Source organism: Podarcis muralis, chromosome 9 (genome assembly GCF_964188315.1).
Source record: "Podarcis muralis chromosome 9, rPodMur119.hap1.1, whole genome shotgun sequence".
Lineage (NCBI taxonomy): Eukaryota > Metazoa > Chordata > Lepidosauria > Squamata > Lacertidae > Podarcis > Podarcis muralis.
Genome location: NC_135663.1, coordinates 45,595,925 through 45,622,290, shown reverse-complemented (window position 1 = coordinate 45,622,290; position 26,366 = coordinate 45,595,925). Strand labels below are relative to the sequence as shown.

Here is a 26,366-nt window from a genome sequence, read left to right as displayed (position 1 = left end):
CTTTAAAAAAATGTTTAGGGGTACTCTCATTTTCCTACTCATATTGAAATACTGCCCCTCAGTGTGGCCAAACTTAGATTCACAAAATGTTATGGGGTATGCGTCCCCCTGCGTCCACCCAGAAAAAAGCACTGCTTAAAACTATCCAAAAAATACTGAAAACACAAGTTAAATACAGGTTAACATTATCTCAACTTTCTAAGCATCTGGGTAGCCTTTAGCTGAGACCAAAAAGAGTCCAGTGATAGCTCCTGCTTGGTCAGGGAGGGAGTTCCAAAGTGCAGGTGCCGCCACAGTAAACAATTGAGTTTTTACAAATGTGCAACAGGTATAATTTGGCACCTGTAGTAGTGCCTGTTCTTCCAAGTGGTTGAGTGGGCACTCTGTTACCTTCATCAGTGCATGGTGGGAGATGTGATGGGAGGTCTGGAGCAATATTCTTCAACCTCGAGTCCCCAGATGTTGTTGTGACTACATATCGAATAATCCCTGATCATTGGCTAAGATGACTGGAGATGATGGGGATATGACTGGTTCGGAGGACACTTCAGCCTCAAAGCTTAACAAGAAAATGGCTGGCTGACTCCAAAAAGTATGGAACCTACACAGGAAACTCTTGACTCCATCCACATGTGACTAAGTTCAGTGCCATTGAGTGACTTAACCATCAAGTGACTTAATGACGGTACCTATAGTGGAGATTGCTAGGAAGGACACCCTTCCTGCAAAATGCATACTTACCCTGTGTCCTTGTCCTTGAGGGTCACTGCCACCAGAAGTCACATGAGGCTTACAGGCTCTAGCTGCGGATTGCTGTGGTGTTGCACACATAGATCTACTAACAGCAAGTCTGCCACAGGGGGTGCACAAGGGTGAGTCTACTAGGTGACATTTAGCTGTGGGGGGTGGGTCACACCTGGACCCAGCTTTGGCCTTGCCACATGTCGTACCCATGAGCTGTGTTCTGAGACTTGTGTACTCCTAGGGTTGTGCCAAGATTAGCTCCAGTTAGTCAGAATCACAACCTCTATTGCAGTTGAAAGGACAGCCAGTGAGAAGTGGCTTTCCATTGCATTCTAACGGGGATGTTTCCATCGGCCACCTGTTTTAGAATCATACCATTAAGGCATTGTGGACATAGAGTGAAAGCAGGATTCTGATTAACCTCCACTTGTGTCCTGCCATATTTCCATTCTACTCTTGTTCCTCCTTTTTTGCACTGAATACCCACCAGCACAAGAGTATTGCTAAGACGGCATGGCTTCTCTCTCACTAGATCAGCATTGTACTCTACCAGCAAAAGCTGGTTTATGAATTTTCCTATTCAGCCCAGCAGGCAAAACTCAAGGAGTGGAACACTCTGCTAGTTTTATATTATTGTTGGTATAAAAGAGTATTTTAGAAAGTAGCCCCTTGGAGAATTTTAGTTGAAAGGTAAGGGATTAATATTTTAAATAAATAAATGATAGGCAGATTTCTTTTTCCAGGATTCTTTTGGTTTGGTTTTGTTAAACAGTACATAATGCTGATATCAAAGGCTGGAGGAAATATTTTCTTCCAGTATTCTTTTGACATGTGTAAGTCTACACATTTCATCTCTTTGTCACACTCATGAATAATTTGGCTGTTTTCCCTCATGACCCAAATCCTGAATCTTTTGAAGGTTAAATATCATGCCCTGCACCTCACTCTCTAGCTCTTGTGTAGCTCGTTGTCACATTTTGCATCCTGTTCTTCTACATGCATTACAGACAAGAAGAAGTTGTTTTCATTGAGGTGCTATAATTCATATTATGCTGGTCCTGCAATGAATGGAATGCAATCAGATTGAAAAGCAATTTATCTGTGAATATTTTTTTACTTGGTTGGTGAACAGCAGACCACTAAGAGGCAACAAAAACAAATTGAAGAAATAAGGGGGGGGGGATAAAGCTAATTATACTGTTAAAATGAGAACAATTTCTCCTGCTTCTTATTTATATAATTCATTTCCATAGACTTTGTTTGCTTGTTTGTTTGCTTCTGATATAACTCATTCCCCATCCAAATGGCAAAAGAATGCACTCATGCCTTCTGAATGGTATCTGCAATTGTAAGCAAGACGGTGCCCTCCTGATTTGTGATCATACTCCAATTCCCATGAACCCCAGGCTGTCTAGCCAATGGTCAGCAATGATGGGAACTGTAGTCCAACAACGCTTGGAGAGGATGTATCTATCATTCCCTCTATTTCCAAAGTTTAGAGATAAGTGTAGATCCCTATGTAACCACGCACGCACAAGAGGTGTACACTTTAATGATGGGGATGAGCTGCTTCAAAGAAAAGCATCGTAATAATATTTCAGATACTGCGCGCCCATTTGATCTAGGGTAATACGTGGTTTTAGCTGCTACATTTCACTCTGGTAGCAAAATCTTTCAATAAACATTGCCATTTTCTAATATTCACTATGGGGATTGACACCAGAACCTGAAAGAGGTCTAGAAACTTCAGAAGGATTGGCATTCTGACAGCAGCAATTTCCCTGAGCCATCTAAAATTAAGGTGGCTCCAGTTTTGAAGCTCCTTTAAAACTCCAGTTTCTATGCCACACTTGGCAAGTTGCACACCTACCCACCTCTTATCACAACCCCCAAGTATCTAAAGCTGGTGAAGCATGGAGAAAACCTGATTCAGCAAAAACCTGCACTTTTTCATTGGGTGGCACATTTACAGGTAATATAACAGACTTGGCACAATTGATTTCAAGTCCAACTACCTGGCAGAACTGTTCTAAGATTGCTTGCAGATGGAGGAGGAAGGGTCTTGCAACATCAGTAACGTATCGTCTGCAAAGAAGTTTGGTTTATCTTCCACCTTCTTGACTTTGACTCCCCTTATTACTTCCCCAGCCTTTATCATTTTAGCCAGAACCTCAATCACCACAGCAAAGACAGTGACAGTGGCCACTCCTGTTTAGTATCTACGCAATTTCAGAAGACAGAGATGAATGCCTCCAAGCAGGCATTTAGAATATATTAATTAGCAGTTAAATTACCAGCACGGCACAAAGGTAATTTACTACTATACAGCAGGTGCTTTTTAAAAGTCCTTTTTCCTTCTTTGGGTAATTGAGGGAATTCCCAATTTGTTGCAAATATATATATATATATTTGGACAGAATCCCAGGAAATCCAAATAAATCCCAGTAGCTCTTCAGAAAGACTTAATTGATTCCTATTGGGTACCAGTCATTTAAAACAGACACAGACATCTGTGTGCTGTGAAGGCAGCAGTCTTTACCCCAGCAGGGGGGGGGGGGAAACCCGGCAACAAATAGGCAGTTGTATTTAAAGGCAGCCTGCTTAATAGTAACCAAACAACAACCATCCCTTTTCGAAGCTTTTGCAGGGGATCCCTACGGTCCAGATACGAATTGTGCAGCGTTATCCCTTGTCATTGCACGTTGCTGGGCGGAGATCTGCCATCTTCCTCCATCCCCCGTCCCAAGGTTACCTACAGGAGAAGGGTAGTGTTCCCTAGTGGCTAAGCCTCTCTCCGCCCCGCCCCCCCCCCGCCCCCGGTGCCCCCTCTAGGTTCTGCGAGCGACCTTCGGCGGCTACGGAGAGGAGGGAGGAGGAGGAGGATAGTCGCATTTTCACAGCAGCTTGGCTCGACCTCGAGCATGCTCAGTGGCGCTCTGACCTACTTATGCACGCCGAAGCCGGGGAGTTCTGGGGCTGCCGCTTTCACTGCGCGAGGGAGCCGGCGACGGCGCTGCGGCTTTCGGGGGAGGCGCGCAGGGCGCGCGCGTGTGGAATGCTGCAGCGTCCCGACGTTCCACGGTGGAACCTTCGTGGACACGCCGGCGTTCCAAAATCGAACGCGTCGCCCGGCAAGCTGCTCGAGGCGCAGCGGCGGAGCTCGTAAGAAGGGTTGCGGTCCAGAAGCCGGGACGGCAGGAAGGAAGCCGCCGCTGCGAGCCCTCCTGTATCCCATTCCCTTTGGCGTATCGCCGGGCGCAGTGGCGGCGAGTAAAGTCGGGACGGTGATTTGCAGGTAAAAAAAGAGAGAGGAAGAAAAGTGGGGTGGGATGGGGAGAGATCGCCTTTCCAGCTACGCTGACGCTTACTAGCGAAGTGAGGTGGGGGTGGTTGGAGAGAGAGAGAGAGAGAGAGGTGATGTTTTCAGGAGAATGACGGCTCTGGTCGCTCTGTTTGTTGCAACTTGTAGGAGTGTGGCGCCCGAAACAGGTTTTGATGGGGATGATGAAACCGTGGAAAGTCGACGTGAGACTCGGGCAGGGCTTCTGCGGTGCCAGAGCAGGGAGCTATTTAATGTGTCACATTGATCTTACCGCCTTTCTTCGGGCGAAAGCGCTCCAGGCGATCTCCATGCTAATGCAGCCGCCTACCTGGGAGGAAACGAATCCGAGCTCAGTGGGACTTACTTCTGAGTAGACGTGTGTCGGGTGGTTGTGTAAGAGGCAACGGGATAGGAAGGGGAAAGGAGAGGAGGATGTGTGCTTCTGATTGCTAGCAAGATTCATTTGGTCTAAGTCATATGGGAGTAAAACAAAAAGAAAATGAAACTTTTTAAGAGAGTGCATCTGAGCATATGCAGAATTTTGCGTGAAGAAGAAGGACTTCCAGGCCAAAAAAGGCCCAGCAGGCTTAAGTCACAATCCCTTTCTTTTAAGGAATTAAGGATTTTTAGAGCTGGGTCTCCCAGCATCCAAAGTAAACAGCATTAGCAGTCTAGAGATTGCCTTGGATTTGATACCATTGGTGGATATATTTGTGAGTGAGAGAACCTCAAATCCCATTCACCTACCTCTGACATTTTTCTAGGAACTGGGTCCTTGAACAAACTAGACATAAGGATGATATTGTGTTTCCTTTGGAGCACTTGTTTCTGGGAAGGGGGTCTATCAGAGTTGACACCAATGAATTTGGAATGTTTCTTTAGTCTCAGGCTGTGTAAAGGAATGCCAAAAAGGCACATTTAAAGCACACTCAGAGCCCTCTCCAAATTCCTTGCACTCTCGTTTGCTATGGGTTGCTTGGAACTGTAACTCTCTGAGGGGTGAACTACAGTGCCCAGAATTCTTTGAGGGGGGGGGATGTGTTTTCAGTGTGCTTTAAAAGTATAGTGCATGCACAACCAGGAAAAGAGAAATGTTCAGGGAGGGTTATTTAGTAAATACTGAAATGGCCAAGTACAGCTGAAAGGCCTGGAGTGAGTGCTTTTGATGGCAATCTGTGTGTATGCGACTTGGGGGTTGGGGAGCGAGTTTCTTTCATGCCTGCCTGGGAGTGTTAGGTGGAATAACAACGCAATGAAAGTGTTGCAAAAGAGAGAGATAGAAACAAACCCATCAGGTAATTCTTGGAGTCGGGTATGATGCCATGGCTAGAGCAATGTTGCACTCTGTGTTTTGAAGTTCCTTTGTTCCTTTTGCCTCGGTGCCCAATACAGTACATGCCGAGTTGATAATTTGAACTTGGTGTTTAATTTCTCATCCATTTCTCTGAAGCAGTAAATGCAAGCAAATAACCTTTTCAAATTGGGATTTTGCAAAAGTCCTTGAATTTAATTTAAACTGTCTGCTATCTTTCAGCACTTTTAATTAAAGGTGTTTCTTATTGGAATAGTTCCACAAGATGCTTATCTGGATACTGTAAATGGCCTAAAGGAGCAGCCATGCAGTTTCATGCTTTTCATAGCAACCTGACATTATCCACTTCAACAGGACAAACCTTGCAATGAAGGGAAATCGTGTGAAACAAAGCAGACAAGAGCATCCAGCTCATTCCTATTTCATTTGTAATATATAAACTTCACATGTGACACTATACATTTCTAAAGCTCCAATAGTATTGTTGGATCTTTCAGAGAATGAAATGCAACCTTTTCAGAACCTCCTCCCCCCACACAAAAGATAACTTGTCCAATGCTGCAATTCCAGAACCACAAGTATTCCCCTTTTTCAAGGTCATGTCCTCTCTTTGTTTCAGAGGTACAATATCTACTTGGCCTATATGAGTTCTCATTTTTGATGTACATCAGTGCAACATAATTTTTTTTATCAATGAGATTGAAGCAGCTGCCTTTTGTTAGATTAGACAAAGTTTATCAAGGCCTGTACTCTGATTCCAATAGTGGCCAGCCAGAGCTCTCCATTAATGTAAGGAAACAGACATTTCTTGTTATCTCTCTCTCAACTTAGGGGAGCTGAGAATGAAGCTTTAGCTCAGTGGTGGGTGGGTGCTTGCTTGTTTGTTTGTTTTTCCAGAAGAAGGTCTCAGGTTCCATTCTTGGCATCTCCAGGTAGGGCTGGGTAAAATTCCTGCCTGAAACCCTGGAAATGCCTTTCAGATATTGCAGACAGTTCTAAGCTTAGATGGACCACTGGTCTAACTTGGTATATGTTCTTTCCTATTTTTGAACACAGAGGCTGCCAGCGTGTTTTTAGCTCCCGTAAACATGGGAGCTGGACCAGTGTGATTGCTGCCTTCTTTAAGGTTGTTCCTGCATCGCCCCACCTACATCAGGGATGGCAAACCTGAGGCTTTGTGGAAGTGGTTGGACGCCAAGTCCCACCATCCCCAGTCAATATTTTTATACAGTATTTAAGCAAAGGTGGGGCACATGGTAATCTACCACGCCAGCAATGTCCTCTCCAATTTTTTCTAGGTAGCAGTAATGTGTACATTGGACTTATAACTTGAAAGTTTCCTTAACAGGCTGCACCAGTCACTGGATCACCATGGAAGCAGCTTTCCCACGCAACTGATCTACTGTCTCATATATGAGCCATTCTCTCACTTTACTTTGTTGGTGTTACATGTATCTATTTTCATCTGATAAACACTGGAGGAAATTTAATATATATCTTGCTGCTGAGCCCAAATAGTAGTCCACAAGCAAAACGTGAGCAGGAACAGAGAACCGTATAATCCCAATGCACAATGTAGCCCTTAAATCCACACTGTAGGCCATAGATGCTCAATAGATTGAAAAAGCAAGTAGCTCCCAATCTACCTATCCCACAGAGCTTGGAAAAGCACTAAAGAGTTATTGCGAGCATCTATCATAAGAACAAAATCATACAGAGACCTGTGAAGAAGAAATTGCATCTGAGAAGCTGGAGCTGATGGCAGTTCTGAAGCAGCACAGAGTCGCCATGGTTTATGAGAGCAGCAGGGAAAATTACAGGTTGCACCCAGGAAAAAAGAGGGGAGAAGGGTTCGTGTGGTTCATGCCTTGGGCATGGGACATTTTGCTCTCAGTGTCCAATCCACATGCAAAAGCTAGCCTGACTGGCAATGGACTCTGACTTCAACACAGCACAGCAGCATCCTCCACCTACTTGAAAGCAGCAAGCTAGTTTAAGGGATGCAAGGCAGGCTGTGTGACACACACAGCTCTGTCCTTGAACACCTTGCCACTGCTCCCCGTTCCTCAACATTTGCCACCTGAAGCAGCTGCCTCACTCTGCCAAGTGGTAAGAAATGAGTTCTAGGGCTTGCATTCCTAGCTGCTTCCGGAACATTAGTACACAGCTACCATCCTCACTGGGAAGCCACAGCTATTAATCTTTCCCGCTCCCCACATATTCATCACATAGGAAGTGGACCTGACAAGGTAAAGTAGCCGACACAGGCCATTACTCTTCTTCAGCAACTGTAGACCTGGTTTATGACCCACACCAATATCTTTCCAAAGTCAGAGAGTTGCTTACAGCCCATAGATATTGCAAGGTCCATCCTGCTGAGCCGGAGATCCGGTGTATTTCTTAAACAATGGCAACGACACCACTAGGGGTTGCAGATCAAGGATTATAGAAATCAAAAGAATTATATATGATCTTGGCAGCACAAACCGTCACTGCAACTCACTGGAAAACAGCCCCAAATCTTGCACTGGATGCTTGGTATTGCTCACTCAGGAGTATAGCTACAATGAAGAAAATCACACATAATTTGAGATTTTGACATGGACTAGAACCTCCAGACCCTTTTTATACGATTTGGCATTCCTTGGTGGCATATACAGTGGAGCCTTAATTTTCAAGACAAGCCTTGTCACAAACCAGGCAGATCTGGAACTATTTGATACCTGATCATCTTGATAGTCTTTACTTGAACTTTTATTTTAACTCTTCTATGTGCCTATTTTAAAGTTTTGTTTTTCATCTTTTAATTGTTGTCTGTTGTTATAATTGTTATCTCTGTTTTATACACATTATAACATGAAATAACAATTTAAAAACTTTTTTTTAAAAAGGATTATAGAAGTGAAGCAAATTTCTTGCCAAGGATGTGGGAGACCCACACTGTAGATCTCTTATTATAAGGATCCACATAAACCTCAGTCTGTCCCTGCAGTCCCTTGGTTTTCATAAAATATTAGCAACGGCTGTGATTTTGTTCAGATTTAGCCCCAATTAAACTGTGCTCATAAAAAAGCCATTGTAGCCACTTCACTATAAATACCTTGTTGGAAAAGAGCTGAGAAGTGTTTTGTTTACAATGTAATAACCAATGTTTGGGGACTGGATAAAGTGTGTCCGTATACAACAGCTTTATTGTCCAAAAGTTCTGGGTTTCTCCCAGATGCCTTGGCACTTCAGTAAAAGAGACTGTACTGTCTTTGCCCATGTTAAATAATAAAATCATTTTAGATAAGCATTCATAGGCCTAGTCTGCAAGGAAAAGCTTGAGAGAAAAGCTTGGCTAAAACTAGAAAACAAAATGAAATGCAGAGGAGAATGTGAAAACTTTTCATTTTATAACTCAAAAGAAAGCATTATGCATAGGCCTGTGTGCAAATATGGGGGAGTGTAAAAATCCTGCTGCTTAATTAATTTTGGGTTCTTTCACCTCAATGAAATGTAAATGACCCACTTTGCATCCTTACATTAAAGTGTTAGGGGTGTTCTTCATGTATGTATTCTGAATGTGTTTGCTCCGACAAATAGAAAAGTATTGTTGCCATTTCCTTTGGCAAAGAGCAAGCACATGAGAAATGCTTTGGTTGAAAATGTCTCTGCTTTGTGTTTAAAAAGATACAGAACAGGTCTATCAACAGCTATTGGCCAATCCTGTTTTAGCTAGCTAGAGCTTACAAATTCATGGTTAGCAAGTCGATGAATTCTTGTTGCTTGTGGGTGGGGGACAAATAATATGACAGCATTGCTGCCTTCAATCCTGTTAGAGGCCTTCCTGGAAGCTTCAGGCTCTGGGCCATCTCCAGCTAAAAGGTCACTTCAAACAGCATTGCTACTACAGGTGTAAATACACCCTAAGACTTAATTCCCCCAAAACTATATGAGGATTCCTGAGTACTTTTGCAAAGTCCATTGCTTTCCTAGAGTTCCAAATCTGCCTTCATTCCTAGTGCAGCCTCAAAACTAGTAAATATATTAGTTTTGTCATGCTAATTATTAAAACAATTATTCTAAAATTGCAAGTATTAACTTGCTCAGATTAGATTTAATAACTGCTTATGAACTGCTTCTGATGTTTCAGAAACTGGTCCTAATCACAAAACTGGTAATCAACCTCCTTGTATCTATCTTATGATATTGGAATGAGGAAAGACCATTCATTAACACCTGGTAGTTACATGTGACCCTGGGGTCCTGTGGGTGGAAGGACAGGATATACATCAAATAAATAATAATGATAATTAAAAAAAAATACATGCAGCTTACAGAAATAGGTCTACGCCCTTAAGCCCTAGATATTAGAGCTGAGTTGAAGGTTCTATCTCAGAACCTTTCTTTTGAAGATTTGTGTATGGAGAAGTATGTGTAGGTAGGGAATGGAAAGAAATTTAGGGAGATTTTGAAGACTGCAGATCAACAGATGCTGCAATTCTGCGAACATAGAGTGGGCTTGCCATGTTCCTCCATAAAGCCTCACTTGGAGCGACACTGACTAAGGATTGGGAAGAAATTCAACTGAGTGTGTGTTTAAAGGCACAGCTACCTAATTTGCACTTTCAAAACCGCATGTGAAGCAAAACACAGCCGCCTTCAAAATTCAGACTTCCGAATTTTGCAGTGCAAGTAATGTGTACAAAAATGCACATACTAGGATAATGTGTGCAGATGTTAGTGAAAACAACACACAAAATATATCTCTGTTAGGAAATTGATTTCCAAAAGTGTGTATATAGTATAAAAAGATGCATACAAACATGTTCAGATAAATTCACACTAAAATATTGATGAATTTTCAAGTTCTTTAAAAATGCAAAGTGATGTGGTGAACTGAACTTAAAACGAGAAAATGAGAAACTGATTGGTACCGAAATTAACAGATTAGCCTATCCTTCTGACATAGTGTCATTCCACTGAGCATTATGGGTATACATGGCAATTGGCCAGAGAGCTGCTACTGCTGCTACAACAGCAACACTGAATTATTACTATTATTGATTAAATTTGTTTGTTGCTTTAGCTTGCCCAAGGCAACACAAAGCAACTTGCAAACAAACAAGGCAAAAACAAAACCCACACAGGTACATTGAAACCTTTAAAAATATTCGGTTGTTGTTTAGTTGTTTAGTCGTGTCCAACTCTTCGTGACCCCAAGGACCAGAGCATGCCAGGCACCCCTGTCCTCCACTGCCTCCTGCAGTTTGGTCAAACTCATGCTGGTAGCCTCGAGAACACCATCCAACCATCTCGTCCTCTGTTGTCCCCTTCTCCTTGTCTTTCCCAACACCAGGGTCTTTCCAGGGAGTCTTCTCTTCTCATGTGGTGGCCAAAGTATTGGAGCCTCAGCTTCACTCTAGTGGAGAGTTTTGATCAAACGTGATCCACCTGGAGCAGGAACTGGCAAGCCACTCCAGGATCCCTGCCAAGAAAACTCCATGGACAAAGACAAAAACATTCTACTCACTTCTAATAGCCCACAGATAGTTAAAGGCCAAAAGCCTGGTTATAAAGGAATTGTTTCGCATGACACCTAAAGATATATAAGAAGTGGGGTATAGAGCTTCTGCTCCCAGGAAATTAAAAATTCATAGAATTTCTTCCCACCCCCAAACAAATCCCTGGACACACCCCTCCACTTTCACCGCCTACGAATGGGTCTTTGGAAGTGGGGCGGTATTGTGCAGATTTGTTCTCTCTCCTTTGTGAGTAATGTTGAAACATTACCTTTTATGAGAACTACAAACTGTTCAGTGAATTAAAAAAAACAACTTGAGGAAATGTAACACTATTGTCAATAGTAACACTTTGTGGTCTTGTAAAAGGAGTTAATCGCTTTTTTTAAGAATGTGTGCAAGTTCCTTAAGAACAGTCTCCAGGAGGATTATAAATGTTTGATTAAGGATGTTTGGCCTGTAGGCCCAAGTCAGAAATACGCTTGCACCTTCGTTTGAAATAGTGATAGCACCCAAACCTGTAATTTGGGATGAGCTTGCTGAACCCTTGGGTTCAGTTTCTGTTGCAATATTTGCCTTTTCCTTTCCCACCCCAGCCTGGGTAGCAGGACAGAGAGGCCTCGCACTGAGTCCTTGGTTAGGCCTTCAGCTCTGCTACAGCAGTGCCCATCTCAACATAAGGACCAGTATAGGATGCTGTTTTGAATGCTTGCAACACAAACCATTAGAAATGTAGCTCTCGTTATTCTACTAAAGGCAACAGACGCTGAGGACTGTATTTACAATGAGTTGTATTCAAAGTAGCACTAAGTGGCTGGGGCAAGCCAGTCAGATGAATGGGGTACAAATATTATTATTATTGTTATTGTTATTGTTGTTGTTGTTGTTGTTGTTGTTAAGCTCCTTGTGCAAGTGGAACAACTTCTGTCTGCGCAATTGGACTTCTTCCAGTCTCCACTCACCAGCCATAGCTGTCAACTTTTCCCTTTCCTTGCGAGGAATACTATTGGGAATAAGGGAATACTATTGGGAATAAGGGGAACGTTGACAGCTATGCCACCAGCACCCCCTAATTCTGTTCTGGCAGATTCCCCAACACTCTGGATCAGATTTGGGATTGCCATGGGGGCAGGGTCCTGTTGTGGAAGTTGTTCCACTCACACAATTATTCAGTTGAATACTGCCCTATAATTCCAGCTGCAGCAACAACTTAACAGGAGCTCTACCACAAAGCTGCTCCCTCTGTTGTTGCTCCCTGGTAAGCTTTTGAGAAAGGGAAGTAGTGGCAGAGGACTTGGAGAGATGGCCTCAAGGTAAAACCCATTGCAAATTATCACTAAGCTGGGACTGTCGATAGTACTTCTGAGCCCAAACACCTCGTTACACAAGTAGGTCTCCTCCAACCCCATGGCTGTTCTGAAAAATTGGATGGATTGGTGTCCTTTAGTTCTTTGTTTGTTCCCTTTGTTTAAGCTCCTTAAGTTTAGGTATCTATAGCCAGACGTGAGTTAATAGCAAGTATGTATAGTAATAATGCAGGAATGACAAATACTTTCTAGACACTGTTTGCTGTCCCTAGAATCTTGTGTTGGTTGCTCCATACACTCTGGAGATCAGAGGCCAACAGGACCTATAAATCTTATCAAGGAACCGTGAAACCTCAATATCCCTGATTTTTTACGGTTCTTCTCCCTCTTGCTGACTTTTTTTGTTTCCATGCCCTGTTGATTCTTCTTGCCTATGCAGGAGGTAAGGAACTTTGGGATTCATTCTCAAGAGAGAGAGTCTTTCTCTTTCTGTATTTCACATGGCAAACTATAGGGTTTCCCCTGGAATACACTCTGTATATGGGGACTCTCTCAGGCCACACCCATCACCAGAGCTTCTTTGCACCTTCTTCTTACGTGTTTTTGCCTGTCTGTAGTGTGTCCTTGCACTCTGACCTTGTTTCTTTTTTGACTGGAGGGAGGGAAGTGTAAGTGTGAAGAAACTAACTCACCATACAAAGGTAAAATTCATATGTCTTGCTCCTCCCACTTTCGCATCTGGCCCTTGCACCACTTTCATGTGGCCCCCTGGAAGGCTGACTTGAAAAGGATTTGGACACTGGGCTGAAAACGTTTCCCTACTCCTGTTCTAGAGGAGGGCCTGGTCCAACAGCTCACCAGAATATACTGCTTGCCTTATTCCAACACTGATTTTGATATGGCTCTAGCAAATCCTATGAGATCTACCAAAGTCTCTAGACACCCGTATACATAAAGGGATATAAGTTTGCATACACGTCCTAAAGCACGATCTACAATTTAGCCTCGTCTTTCTCTTCCTAGTAGCAATGCACTATTGTCCTGTAACAAGTCAAGCCCTTTTGGACACCTGGAACGCAATAAAATGTACCGCTTTCCATGTTTGGATCTTGCTTCTGCTTCTGTTTTAGGAAAGGAAGCAAGGAGGACGAGCACACAAAATTAGATTTGCTCCTTATTCCTGTCTCTGACTAATGGCTGATTCATTACGCGCACTGGAAAACAGAAGGGTGTTGTTGCCTGCGCATTGCTGAGCCATAGGAAGCATATGAAATAGGAATAGATGAAAGAGTTCCCTAGCAGGTGCAGATTGTATTTCTCTAACCACTGAGTGGCTGCAAACAGTTTCCCCTGCATATCAGGGATTAGGGGCAATGGCTTCCAGATCAGAGGATGGCTTTGGTAAACAGAGCCCTGAGCCCTAGCAGATCTTTTTTTGGAAATTAAACACTGGAAACAGTTAAATGGGGGGGGGAGGCAAATGGTGTGGCAGGGAGGTTGCAGGATGGGGGGAATTAGCCTAAGAGTCCTGATTTTGCATTTCTCTCCTTCATTCTTAACAATAAGAGGGATTTAACTGCCTGATACATATGTGGCGTTAACGTGCATATATTCCACATGCACTGCAGCTTTGAAGAAGCAGCTGTACTCAAAGTCATTGCCTGGGGTATTCTTGTAATGAGTTAAACAAATATCTAATAAAGAGATACAGCTGTTTCTGGAATAATAGCTTTGTGTACCAAGCTACAGAGAGTGACTTGCCCGCCCTCATAAATAAACAGGGCTTCTAAATAAATCCAGATGATTTATGCAGCTGTCGTATTCACAAGCCCCTCAGAACTCCTCTAAAGAATAGATGAAATCAACCAAGCAAGGAACTAAGTGAACTTTTTTTTTAAAAAAAAGACCTTCATCAAATATATATATATATATATATATATATATATATATATATATATATGCAGGTTTTGGTGTCCTCGGGTGTCTTCCCGTGTAAAAGTTGGGGTGTCTAGGCGACGTTTCGACGAGGTCTCACTCGTCATCTTCAGGCTGGTGCTTTCGGCTTCTTGTTACTGGAACAGAGCAGGATCTCAGTGTTTGAGTTCCTATAAATACTGTTGAGGGGTGTGGTGTATAGCCTCCAATGTTCTGGGCCGAGAGGAAGTTCCCAGGCTAGTGTGCCTTTTCTTCTTTTGTTCCTTAGTTGCTTGAGGGATATCTTGAGTGATTTCTTGAGTGATATCCTGAGTACCACTTAGGTGGGTCATTAGGTGTGGATTAGTTGCTAAAGCCTTTGTGTCTTGACCTCTTGAACTTTGTGAAGAGTTTTTCTGAGAAGATGGCTGTAGTTGTGCTCTGGCTTGGCTTCGTGTATAGGGGCGAGCTGTGGTTTTGTGGCCTGTGCCAGCCAGATCTGTGTAGGGATTGCAGGGGGGTGCAGCATCCGGAGGTGCCATCATGGTTTGGCTACTGGATGGTGTCTGTAATTTATCTGTGGAGAGGGTCTGGGTTTGGGTCTGGTGTGGTTGATTGGTGATGGCGTTCTGTGTGCCTCTGGATCTGGTGTCAGTTTTTGTGGGGAGGGCTAATTTCCAGATGTCTGGCAAGCGGGATGTGTCGTCACGCTTGTTCATGTTGTGAGGGTGTTTCTCTATCTCGATGGCTTCCATGATTATTCTCTTGTGGTGATGTTCCATGTTAGAGAGCAATTTGGAATCACACACCAACCGCTACTTACATGCACAATCACACCACCACCCTGCACAAATAAACTCCGTAGCCAAGACTCTCATCTCCAGAACCAAACGCCTGGCTGACAAAGACCACTTGACAACTGAGTTACAGAATCTCTCAAATGTGTTAATTGCCAATGGATACCAGCAAAACAGGGTTACGAAGCTAATCCAAAAAGAAACACCCCCCAAAAACCAAGACACAGAAGAAAACAATGGCATGGCCCTCCTTCCTTATATCAAGGGCACTACAGATAAAATTAGCAAAATCCTCCATAAACACAATATCAAAACAGCCTTTTGCGCCAACCAAAAGATAGCCAATATCCTCAGAAACCCCAAGGATAAAATCCAGTTGGAAAACCAAGGGGTCTATGAAATACCCTGCAAAGTCTGCCCAGCCACGTACATTGGACAAACAAACAGACGAATAAATGCACGTATCGCAGAACACAAGAATGCCGTCAAAAAAGAAGAAAAAACTTCCTCTCTTTTCCAACACATGAAAGAAACAGGACACGAAATTAATTTTGCAGATTCCAAATTGCTCTCTAACATGGAACATCACCACAAGAGAATAATCATGGAAGCCATCGAGATAGAGAAACACCCTCACAACATGAACAAGCGTGACGACACATCCCGCTTGCCAGACATCTGGAAATTAGCCCTCCCCACAAAAACTGACACCAGATCCAGAGGCACACAGAATGCCATCACCAATCAACCACACCAGACCCAAACCCAGACCCTCTCCACAGATAAATTACAGACACCATCCAGTAGCCAAACCATGATGGCACCTCCGGATGCTGCACCCCCCTGCAATCCCTACACAGATCTGGCTGGCACAGGCCACAAAACCACAGCTCGCCCCTATACACGAAGCCAAGCCAGAGCACAACTACAGCCATCTTCTCAGAAAAACTCTTCACAAAGTTCAAGAGGTCAAGACACAAAGGCTTTAGCAACTAATCCACACCTAATGACCCACCTAAGTGGTACTCAGGATATCACTCAAGAAATCACTCAAGATATCCCTCAAGCAACTAAGGAACAAAAGAAGAAAAGGCACACTAGCCTGGGAACTTCCTCTCGGCCCAGAACATTGGAGGCTATACACCACACCCCTCAACAGTATTTATAGGAACTCAAACACTGAGATCCTGCTCTGTTCCAGTAACAAGAAGCCGAAAGCACCAGCCTGAAGATGACGAGTGAGACCTCGTCGAAACGTCGCCTAGACACCCCAACTTTTACACGGGAAGACACCCGAGGACACCAAAACCTGCATACCTATACCCGTGAAAATCTACGAAAGCATATATATATATATATATATAAAATCTTCACCTCAGCTGCACAGTGTTGTTTCTGTTTACCAGATTTTTACCAGCAGAGCAATATTGTTTAAAAGGCATGCAGATAAATTTCAACACAAAAAGTCCACTAAACCATTTTTATGCAGAAAAAGTACGGTATGTTTCTTTGTGGAAGAACTTTACTCTTTTCTTCTCTTTCTTTTTTATTTCAGCCTTAGCATTGATTCAGATGCTATATAAAACTCTGGGGACTGCAGATGTGGGAATCTCTCATGCTTCTGAATCCCCGCCCCCCAGTAATGTTTCCGGACAGCAGCTATCATCATGTCTGACCATTGGCTATGTTGTCTGGGGCTGATGGAAGTTGGAGGTCAACAATATCTAGAGAGACGCTTGAGACCTAGGGGATTCAAAGATTGCTGCTCCCATATGAACCCACCTGGAATGCAGGGATTGGGCTGAGAGTCGTCCCCCCCCCCCTTATCCGTGCCTTGAGCGTTATAATTTTATTGGAAATTCAAACACGAAAGTGATTTTTGCATCCATAATCCAATTCATAACCAATTCATATAGGTGATATCCTATATGATATCCAATTCATATAGGTGATATCCAGCATTAATCATGCTCAGAGTAGATCCATCAAAATCAGTAGACATGTAACTTAAGTTCATTGATTTCAGTGGGTCTCCTTTTGAGGATGATTAATGTTGGAATGTAATGTGTGGTGACATTTAGGGCACAATCCTGTGGTCACTAAGAAGGCATCCCGGGAGCCATGGGATTTTGCAGTGTTCCTTCCCCTGTTCCCCCAAGTTTGCCCCCAGGTGGGGCTGGGGAGAGATGAAAGCCCTACAGCTGGAATACCTCTTTCCCCTCAGGCTACCTCCTTTACTACCACAAATTCTCCCTCCCCTACTCATACTAGATTGCTCTGCCCATTGATAGTAGCCAAAGGATATTCCAAGTTGTGCTCATTAAAAGAAAATGAAGGCGACACCTTCTGGTTTCAAGACCTGTTGTTACGATCCATATTCTGAAGGCATTTACAAGTCAAAGAAAGATTTTGCTGGGGCCATGCACAAAGAACAAAACTAAGATAACTTGGCTAACTTCATTGGTACTTGCTACTCCTCAAGTGAGCAGATAGCTAGAGAGATGGAGGATGTTGGCTTTTTGCACATTTTATATTCTCAAGGAGAGTCCATATTCAAAGTTCAATACTTTATAAATTGGGAAATTATTATTAGTCATGATGGTAGCACTAATAATTAATTCACAAATCGCCTTTTACAGATCTGTCTCAAGGTGATTTGCAAGCATATAAAAACCGCAAACATATGTTTAAAAACAATACAAAGAACAACTGCAAATAGGGTTTGAAATGCATAACATAAGACAGAGACCTTTTCATTTGGCTGGAAAAACTTGTCGAAATGCAACTCCTCTGCCAATTATTGCAATCATTCATTGCTTTTCAGTTGCTGCATGGAATGTGGCTGTGCGAGTATCATAAGCACTTATGCACAGTGCCTGTGGCGTTGCTTGTGAAAAGCAAACACAGCCTTCTTCCTGTTCCCGTGCCACTTTTACTTAATTGTTAAAAATGTTCTTGCTGCTTGTAGGTCCTCCCTTGTGCTATTTCGTAATTACGCAGCTCTCTGATACTTGTGTTTTAAAGGTGCTTCCAGACTGGGTGTGTGTTGTAGGTTTGGTGTTCCTCAGTTTATTTGCTTCTAAAGAAGGCTAACAGCAGCTTGGTTTTCCCCACAGCTAGGCTATACCCCGTCCTGCAGAGATTCAAATCCCTGCTGATAAGGAAATGCAGTATCACATGGAGGCTGCAATCCCAATCCCACTTTCTTGAGAGTAAGTCTCATTGACATTTTTATGATTTGGCAAAATTCCCCCCTTACACCATTTTTACACCCAAAAACCAGCACATGTCAGGAATTTACCTGACGTATGCAAGCCTACATAATTACACTGTAAATGTTCTAGGGTGGAACTTATACAAATGTAATACCAAGGACAAAAAATGTCCCAATAAACTTGGAAGGCAGAAACTGTTTTGACTTCACAAGCTCATAAGAAATAAATAAGAGTATCGCTCATTTTAAATCCAAATTTACTTTTGTTGTGCTGTTGCGTTTGTTGGGTTGTGATTTTCCAGCCCATATCTATAGGTATAACTAAAATTACTTGAATCTGTGAGCAGATGAAAGAAATGATTATACAGTCCTTTCCCCAAAATTAATGATGTGCCTGAAACAGATTGCTATGAGAGAAGTTATTGCATCTACACTCCACCCAGAACTGGTATTGGAGTGATTAAATGCTTCATTTGCACATTACAACATGTGATTTGTAGATGTGGCAGAGTGATGTGGCTTCAAAGCAAACAAATTTGACCGCAGGTCCAGTGTATGGTAATAAGTATCACAAAACAGATTTGTTTGCAAAGAATGCACTCATGCCAACTGCTAAGAGAAATACTATCTGCACATGAAATAATATGTACCTGGGTAAGTTTAGCCTTGATTTGAATATACCTGTCAATTTTCCCATGATAAACATACAGTACCTTTTGTATTCCATCATGGAGTGGGGTGGGGAAAACAAATGAGACAAAACAAACAAACCCTGCTGCTGTTCCTGATTGGTAAGACTGGGGATGGAAAGGACCCTGCCTAATATAATCCTATGCATGTCTATTCAGAAGTAAGTTACATTCCTAGGTAGGAATGAATGGACAGAGTTTCTCATTTTCCCCTAACCAGTTCTCCGCATTTCCTAAGAACGCTTACTAATGAGTGATCCCCATTGAACAGAATGGGACTTCCAAGTAAACATGAAGAGGGTTACACTGTTAGACTGTGTCTAAGGCTCTACACTCTCTCTAGGAAGCAAGTTCCCTTGAAGACAGTAGATCTTTCTTTTGAATAATGCATAGGATTGTACTACATCAGATCATACTATATTCCTTTTTCTGCTTGCTGCAGGGAAGTTGGGAGAGGGGAAGAAACAGATTTTATTGTGAGAGAAGGTATGCACACGTGCATTTTGGCGTAGTAACTTTCAGGTGGGTGCGGTGCTTTGAAGATGCTGCCATAGTATATAAGTTGAGTGTGTTTCAGTGCCTATAATTCAGCTAGCACTAGTGAAAAGGATGGGGATGGAGAGATCCCAGAGGTGATGTTGTTCAACTATAAATGGCTCATAGAGTTGGAGACAATTGCTTGCTCATATAAAAACTGTGAAAAGCCAGAGAGATCACAGCTACCAATGAGTGGGACTTATCGATCACCCTTTCTAGCCTGTCATTGTCTTGAGTTCACATCGTTGAGACTGCACATTAACCAGTGAACTTTTGAACCCAATGTGTTGCCAGAAGTGGAGCACATGCTGTACACCCGGGGGCGGGGCCATGAGGGTGGGGCGAGCATCCCAGGGGGTGAGACGCCCATGGGGGCAGAGCAACTTGTCCATGGGGAGTGGAGCGAGCCACCCATGGTGGGCTGCTTCCTGGACGGGGGCAGGGGAAGGGGAAGGGAGCTGGGCCACTTTGCCAGCAGCCTTCCTCCCTTCCCTCTTCCTTTTGACAGCTCAGGGGAGGCTCCCCCCCCCTCCCAGAAGCAACCACGACTCCCAAGCCTCCCCCAACTTGGGAGTCGTGGCCAAATGTCACCCCCCCCCTCAGTGATGACACCTGTGGCGAACCGCCCCCACCGCACCACCTTCTTCCACCTCTGTGTGCTGCATCAGTAAATCCTAATGTTTTGCCTTTCCTTCCAAGCCAAAATCTGTAGGTTGCATATGATAATCTTGTTTAGAAGTACATTGGTTTGGATACTCTTAAAACATGGCTTCATGAAATTTAGAGCCTCCTATGTCATTATAAAGGGTTGCATTAATTAATTTGCAGGGCACAGTACCACATAAAGAGGTGGCCAAGCATTGCTTTGTTGTGTTGGGATTAATGGGAGTGTGACAACATTTTGCTTCCATAATGCTTTCTACTCTTCATTACATGACACAATCAAGGGAAGGATTACAACTGAGGGCTGTGGAAATCCTCACCAGCCACGGACTTGTTAACCATTTGAAGCTACTGGGCTAGCCTAATTTCTGCAGAAGCTTTATGCAGACCATTCCCTTTGGTGTTTCTGCTTTTGGGCAATTCTCAGTCAGGGAGGAAAGAAAAGCCTCCTGGTCCTTACAGCACTTGCTCTGGACATCAGCTGTTTGGTGTTTCTTGAAACACTAATACAAGAAGGCAGCAATAGCAGAGGGATGGTTATTTACTCCCTGGGCACATTTTCTCAAGTCCTAGTGTGCTACAGCTGCTTCCAAGGATTGCTGGACTTTTCTGCCCCCGTGACTCAACTATTGATAGATTTGTTGCTCTATTAATAATATCAACCACATTGCACTGCTTTAATGGAACAGATCACAACTTACATTCTGGATCTAGTGAAACCTTAATTGCATCGCCAGTAGAGAGGGTTTTTGCTGGATAATTGACTGCTAAAAGGTTATAATAATTCAAATGTGTTTCAGGGCTCTGCCTGCGTTATAAGCTATGACCTTAGCTACATTCTGTCACACAAAAATCATGTGTGCTTAAATATTTTTGCATCTTCCCCCCCCCCCAGCAGCCTTTTACACATGTGCTTATGTGATTACCTCTAGATGTTGTAGGATTACACCTCCCATCATCCCTGACCATTGGCCATGTTGCTTGAATTTGATGGGAATTGGAGTCCAGAAACATCTGGAGGATCCCACATTGGCTACTCATGGTGTAAACAGGTTGGCATAACTGGACTGGTTAAGAACATATTATTCCACTTTCAGTAATGTTCCTCACTCCCATTTGCTGATATTACTTGTCTTATTTTGCAGGGTATTATTTTCTTGGCTCTTAAAATTTCATGGATCGAGGTTAATATTACCCGTGGCTTCTTCAGGACAGTGCACTACACGATTCCTGGCCCATCCTTAAGTCTGCTCTGCAGTGCACAAGAAGAGAGATGAACATGTTCAGCCGCCACCTCCTTTTGTACTATTGGACTACCATACACCTTTCCATCTTGCTAGCAGTCTTGACAGCTGCTGAAGATGTCACGAACAGCACTTTAAACCACACTCATATGCTCTTAGGATCTTTGCCTGTGGTCGTCTCCAGAGTTGATCACATTATAGTCAAAGAAGGTCACAGTGCCTTGATCGACTGCAACGTTCAAGGTAATCCGGGGCCCGAGTACAAGTGGTACAACTCCAATGGCCGTTTGCTGAAGGAAGATGGGAATACAGGTATGTAACGGTGGAGCTAACACATGGTCCGTCTAGTGCAAACATGAGATGCTACAGTTATTGTGTTACATATTTATTTTTAAAAGATATTTCCCACTTGCCTTCCTGAGCAAATTCCCTCACAGGGCAGCTTCCATGAAGTAAAGTACTGTATACTAGGGGTGGCTATATATGAGGACCCCCAAAGCATAATTTTTTTGCTCTGTCCCCCACCATTTCTTGTAACAGTGGCACAAATGGGGCATGAGTTGAGTGGAGAAGTTTAAATCCTTTGACCTAACCCAACACCCTGATAGGAATTCAGCTCACCTCCTTCCCCAGTCATCAGCTGGATCATTTGATAGATTGTGGCCTTTGTGTACAAAGAAGAATGTGGGGTAGTCTCTCCCACTTTGGGCCATGGTCACCTATGGCACGCAACCCCTGGAGGACTGGTCATGGGCGAAGGTGGCCAAAAATGGTTCACAACCCCTACTGTACACCATAAGCACATAATAACAAACCATCATTTAGAAACAGTAAAATGAAATAATCCATGAAAGTGATGGCAGCAGCAAAGATGAGGTCAGTGTGACAATGCCAATAAGTAAATAAAGTGCAGCTGAGCATAGAATGTCATTTCGGCACCAGTTCAGGTCGATAGGATTAGAGAACCGTTTTTAGGAATATGTTTCAGTTTACAGCACCTGCGCTCAGTGGCACTATATCAGGGCAGGACTTTGGGGCAGAAGTCCAGGGCCGTGCCCAGCAGAATGAGCAGCAAGGCAGGCTTGCCACATTTTGAAGGAAGTGGAGTATGACACATCGCCATCTCATTTATTTATTAAATTTAGATCCCACATCTTCCTCTAAAGCAGGCATGGCCAAACTTGGCCCTCCAGCTGTCTTGGGACTACAACTCCCATCATCCCTAGCTAACAGGACCAGTGGTCAGGGGTGATGGGAATTGTAGTCCCACAACAGCTGGAGGGCCATGTTTGGCCATGCCTGCTCTAAAGGATCCTGTGTCAATACTAAAACAATACAATTAAAACTCCTTTTTTTAAAACAAAACAGTTCAAATCTCCTAATCCCCTTGAATAGCAGCTGGTGCAGAGCAGCCATGGGAGAAGAGCCTTGCTTGTGGACTGCCCTGGGGCAGCTGGCTGGGCAAGAAGTAGGTTTTGTTTTCTGCAGTCGCTTCCTGTGCAGCTAACTATGTGCAGCAGAAACGGGTTTACACATTTTCTTCCCAAAGAAAGCAAAGGAAGGAACAAGCTGAACTGTGGAGGACAGAATTTCAGAAGCAGCGTAGGAGGCTTACAGCACATGCTTTTGTGTTCTGAGCGATTCCGCTAGAGTTTTAATGACGCCGCTGGGGCTCAAAAGACCTGCAATTTGCAGTGATGTTATTTAAAGCACTTGCAAAGCACCTCTCACTGTGACAGGCAGGAGGACTGCCTGTGGTGTGCAGGGCAAGGCGTGCAAGGGCACAGGGGGCGGCCTTGCCTTTGCCACTGCAAGCCATCAGCATTCTCTGCCCATCTGCTCCCTGCTCATGCACTCTGCTCTCAGTTTCTTTCCCCATCTAGTTGCTCTAACCCAAACAGTTATGTTGCGGTTTCTGGCATTGGGTGAGTGTTGCAGCTCAGTGGGGGAGCACTGACTTTGCATGTAGATGGTTCCAGGTTCAAATCCTGGTGTCTTCAGGTTCAGCAGGGAAGGACTCCTGTCTGAAATCCTGGAGAGTTTCTGCCGATGTGGCCAATGCTGAGCTAGGTGGGTGGTTGCTTTGTCTCAGTATAAGGCTCCCTATATTCCTGAAAGGTTGGGTAACCAGTGAGGAGAAGCGCCTTTGCCAGAGAGCTCCTGTCAGGCAGATGAGACAGTACTTGGCTAGATGAACCAAAAGTCTGACCTGGTATAAAGCAGCTTCCTAAGGTGGGAGAAGTTGCTTTAACCTCTCTCTTCCCCCAGTTCTGTGTTTTAATGCCTGTAAAGGTAAAGGGACCCCTGACCATTAGGTCCACTCCTGGCCGACTCTGGGGTTGCGGCGCTCATCTCGCTTTATTGGCCGAGGGAGCCGGTGTACAGCTTCCGGGTCATGTGGCCAGCATGACTAAGCCGCTTCTGGCAAACCAGAGCAGCACATGGAAATGCCGTTTACCTTCCCGCCGGAGCGGTACCTATTTGTGTACTTGCACTGGTGTGCTTTCGAACTGCTAGGTTGACAGGAGCAGGGACCAAGCAACAGGAGCTCACCCCGTCGCGGGGATTCGAACCGCCAACCTTCTGATCGGCAAGTCCTAGGCTCTGTGGTTTAACCCACAGCGCCACCCACGTCCCTATTGCCTAAAAATGAATGTATATGAGAAAATCTCTGTTAGGTGCATTTGAGTCTATTTATGTTACTGGGCTTAACCTTGTCTAACTGTGCTAAATTGTGTTCCTTGGTTAGAAGACTGGTTCATGTTTCAACTTGCTTACAAAACCACTTAAATTTCATTTACTCGCACAAGATGCATTGGCTTTTGGACCACAGGATGCCCTTCAGGTCAGATGAATTTAAAAGTTCCAAAGGTTGTTCTTACTTCCTTTATTTTGATCACAGCTTGCTGTGCCAGAATGTGCACACAGCCAGTTTAGCCACTGAGCAAGATAAACCATAGCAATCCTGACAGGATTATGTTTGGGTTATTGTCTTGGCCCGTATAGAAATGTAATAAAATATAACAATTATTATTATTGTGGAGACCAAACCTATGTGGGTGTTCTGCTTGCATGTAAACCCTATATGTGTGTGGGGACGAAATATGTAAGCTCCACCCCACTCCCACCACTCTCCAGCTTTGGAGAGAGGGCAGGGGTCATGTGATGCAGGGACAGGAGCTTCCATTATTCATGGAGGATCACCCCCCCACACACACCAAGTTTGAGGGCGGCAGGGATAGCCATTTGGGGACAGGCTTAGCACACTGTCTTTGCATTCTCATGGTCCTATATGCACGCAGAATGCCCAAATAGGACTGTTGTAGAACATTATTTCCAAGTTATTTGCAGATAGCATTGGTGCATGGTTGTAATAAAAAAAAAAAATTCTGCTGACACTTACTTTGCTTAAACAAAGGCATTTTACTGATCACTTTTGCGTTCTTTCCAGCAGGGAAATGGATTTTTGACAATGGGCAACTGAACATTACTAGTGTGTCATTTGAGGATCGAGGAAAATACATGTGTGTCGCTTCTAACATCTATGGCCAAGCAAATAACACAGTGACTCTGAGGGTTGTCTTTACCTCTGGAGATATGGGGGTCTACTACATGATTGTGTGTCTTGTAGCATTTACCATTGTCTTGATCTTAAACATCACTCGGCTGTGCATGATGAGCAGCCACCTAAAGAAGACCGAGAAAGCGATCAATGATTTCTTTCGGACGGAAGGGGCAGAAAAGCTGCAGAAGGCTTTTGAGATTGCGAAGCGCATCCCAATCATCACATCGGCAAAGACCCTTGAACTTGCCAAAGTCACGCAGTTCAAGACCATGGAGTTTGCCCGCTACATTGAAGAGCTGGCTAGGAGTGTCCCCCTGCCCCCTCTCATCATGAACTGCAAGACTATCATGGGAGAAATCAGGGAGGTGGTGGGGCTAGAAGAGCAGGGCCAGAACTCTGTCAGGCAGTCAGCTGTAGGAGAAGAGACTGCTGAGACGGAAGAGATGTACATGATTCCCAACTCCCTAAAGCGTAGCAACTCTTTCACCGCTGACTCAGATGCTTCCTCTCTGCACGAACCACCGCTGAAGATTGCGATAAAAGTGTCGGTCCACCCGTTGGCTAAAAAGGACTGGGTGGATGACCAGTCACACGGCAGTATACAATTGGAAATTAAAAAGGAGAAGGAAGAGGAAGAAATTGTCGAAGCGCCAGAAGAACCTCCTGAGCCGGTCTCAGAGCCTCCCAGTGAATCGAACCCTCCTGAGGCAACTCTGGGAAGCAACATGGACACATGCACTGTTTACGAAAGCCATGTATGACACAATCTTCAAATCTATGCATAGCAAGAATATTAGGCGGAGCACTCTTTAAAAACAAAAACAAAAAGGATAATGTTTTTGCCAATAAGCCTTACCTAAAGACTATCATAGCAAAAGCCTGCATGTATGGATTACTGGGCCCTTCCTTCCTGAGGGTCGAACCAGACATTACGGCTGAATACACGCCATACATTTAAAGCACATCTCCCCTGCCCCCTCCCAAAAAGAAAGCTTGGGAAGTGAAATTTACCCCTCGTAGCTACAATTCCCCGCACCCTAAACAAACTACAGTTCTCTGGATTCTTGGAGCGTGTTATTTTAAATGTATGGTATGTACCCACTTAGCATGACTAGCAATCACACCTAGTTGTGTTTTGGTTTTTAAATTTAAATACCACACATGGGATTCTCCACTTTTCGACTTGGGTTGGGAGTCTGGGGGTTTGTGGAACCCAGGAGATTTAACCTTTTCTCTCCAGCCACAACCTCAATGAACCTCTTCCCTACACTCTGCATGTGCAGCATTTAGCAGCAAAAGTTTCCATTGCTGGAAAAAATCTGGTCCCACCACACGTCTGATGCGGAAAGAGGAAACCTTGATGTAGCTGCTAATTGTGCTATGAAAGTCTGGCTCGGCCCTTAGTTTAGTCAGGAGGTTTGTGAAGGAATAATTGCTATTACACTAATATGAATTGCATTTTAATGTTCAGGAGATTTTTTTTTAAAAAAATCACAAAATATTTACCTCAGAATTGTTTAGGTCAGCGTTGCTTGTGATGGGTACTTGGAATCC

At 43.8% G+C, this 26,366-nt stretch overlaps 1 protein-coding gene across 4 annotated transcripts; it reads left to right on the top strand.

The window, feature by feature from the left end:
- The first annotated feature begins 3,623 nt into the window (after positions 1-3,623).
- MFAP3L (microfibril associated protein 3 like) lies at positions 3,624-25,790 on the top strand. 4 transcript variants are annotated; one of them, XM_077934173.1, is made up of 4 exons: positions 3,628-4,039; positions 20,936-21,055; positions 21,149-21,559; positions 24,699-25,790. In XM_077934173.1, the coding sequence occupies exons 3-4, from the start codon at positions 21,277-21,279 to the stop codon at positions 25,571-25,573; spliced, it is 1,158 nt and encodes a 385-aa protein (XP_077790299.1). In that variant the 5' UTR covers positions 3,628-4,039; positions 20,936-21,055; positions 21,149-21,276; the 3' UTR covers positions 25,574-25,790. The 4 variants fall into 4 exon arrangements, with proteins under 4 accessions (XP_028599180.2, XP_077790299.1, XP_028599176.2 ...); XM_028743347.2 differs by lacking the exon at positions 20,936-21,055 and having other exon boundaries at positions 3,624-4,039; positions 24,702-25,790; XM_028743343.2 differs by lacking the exon at positions 20,936-21,055.
- The last annotated feature ends 576 nt before the right edge of the window (positions 25,791-26,366 follow it).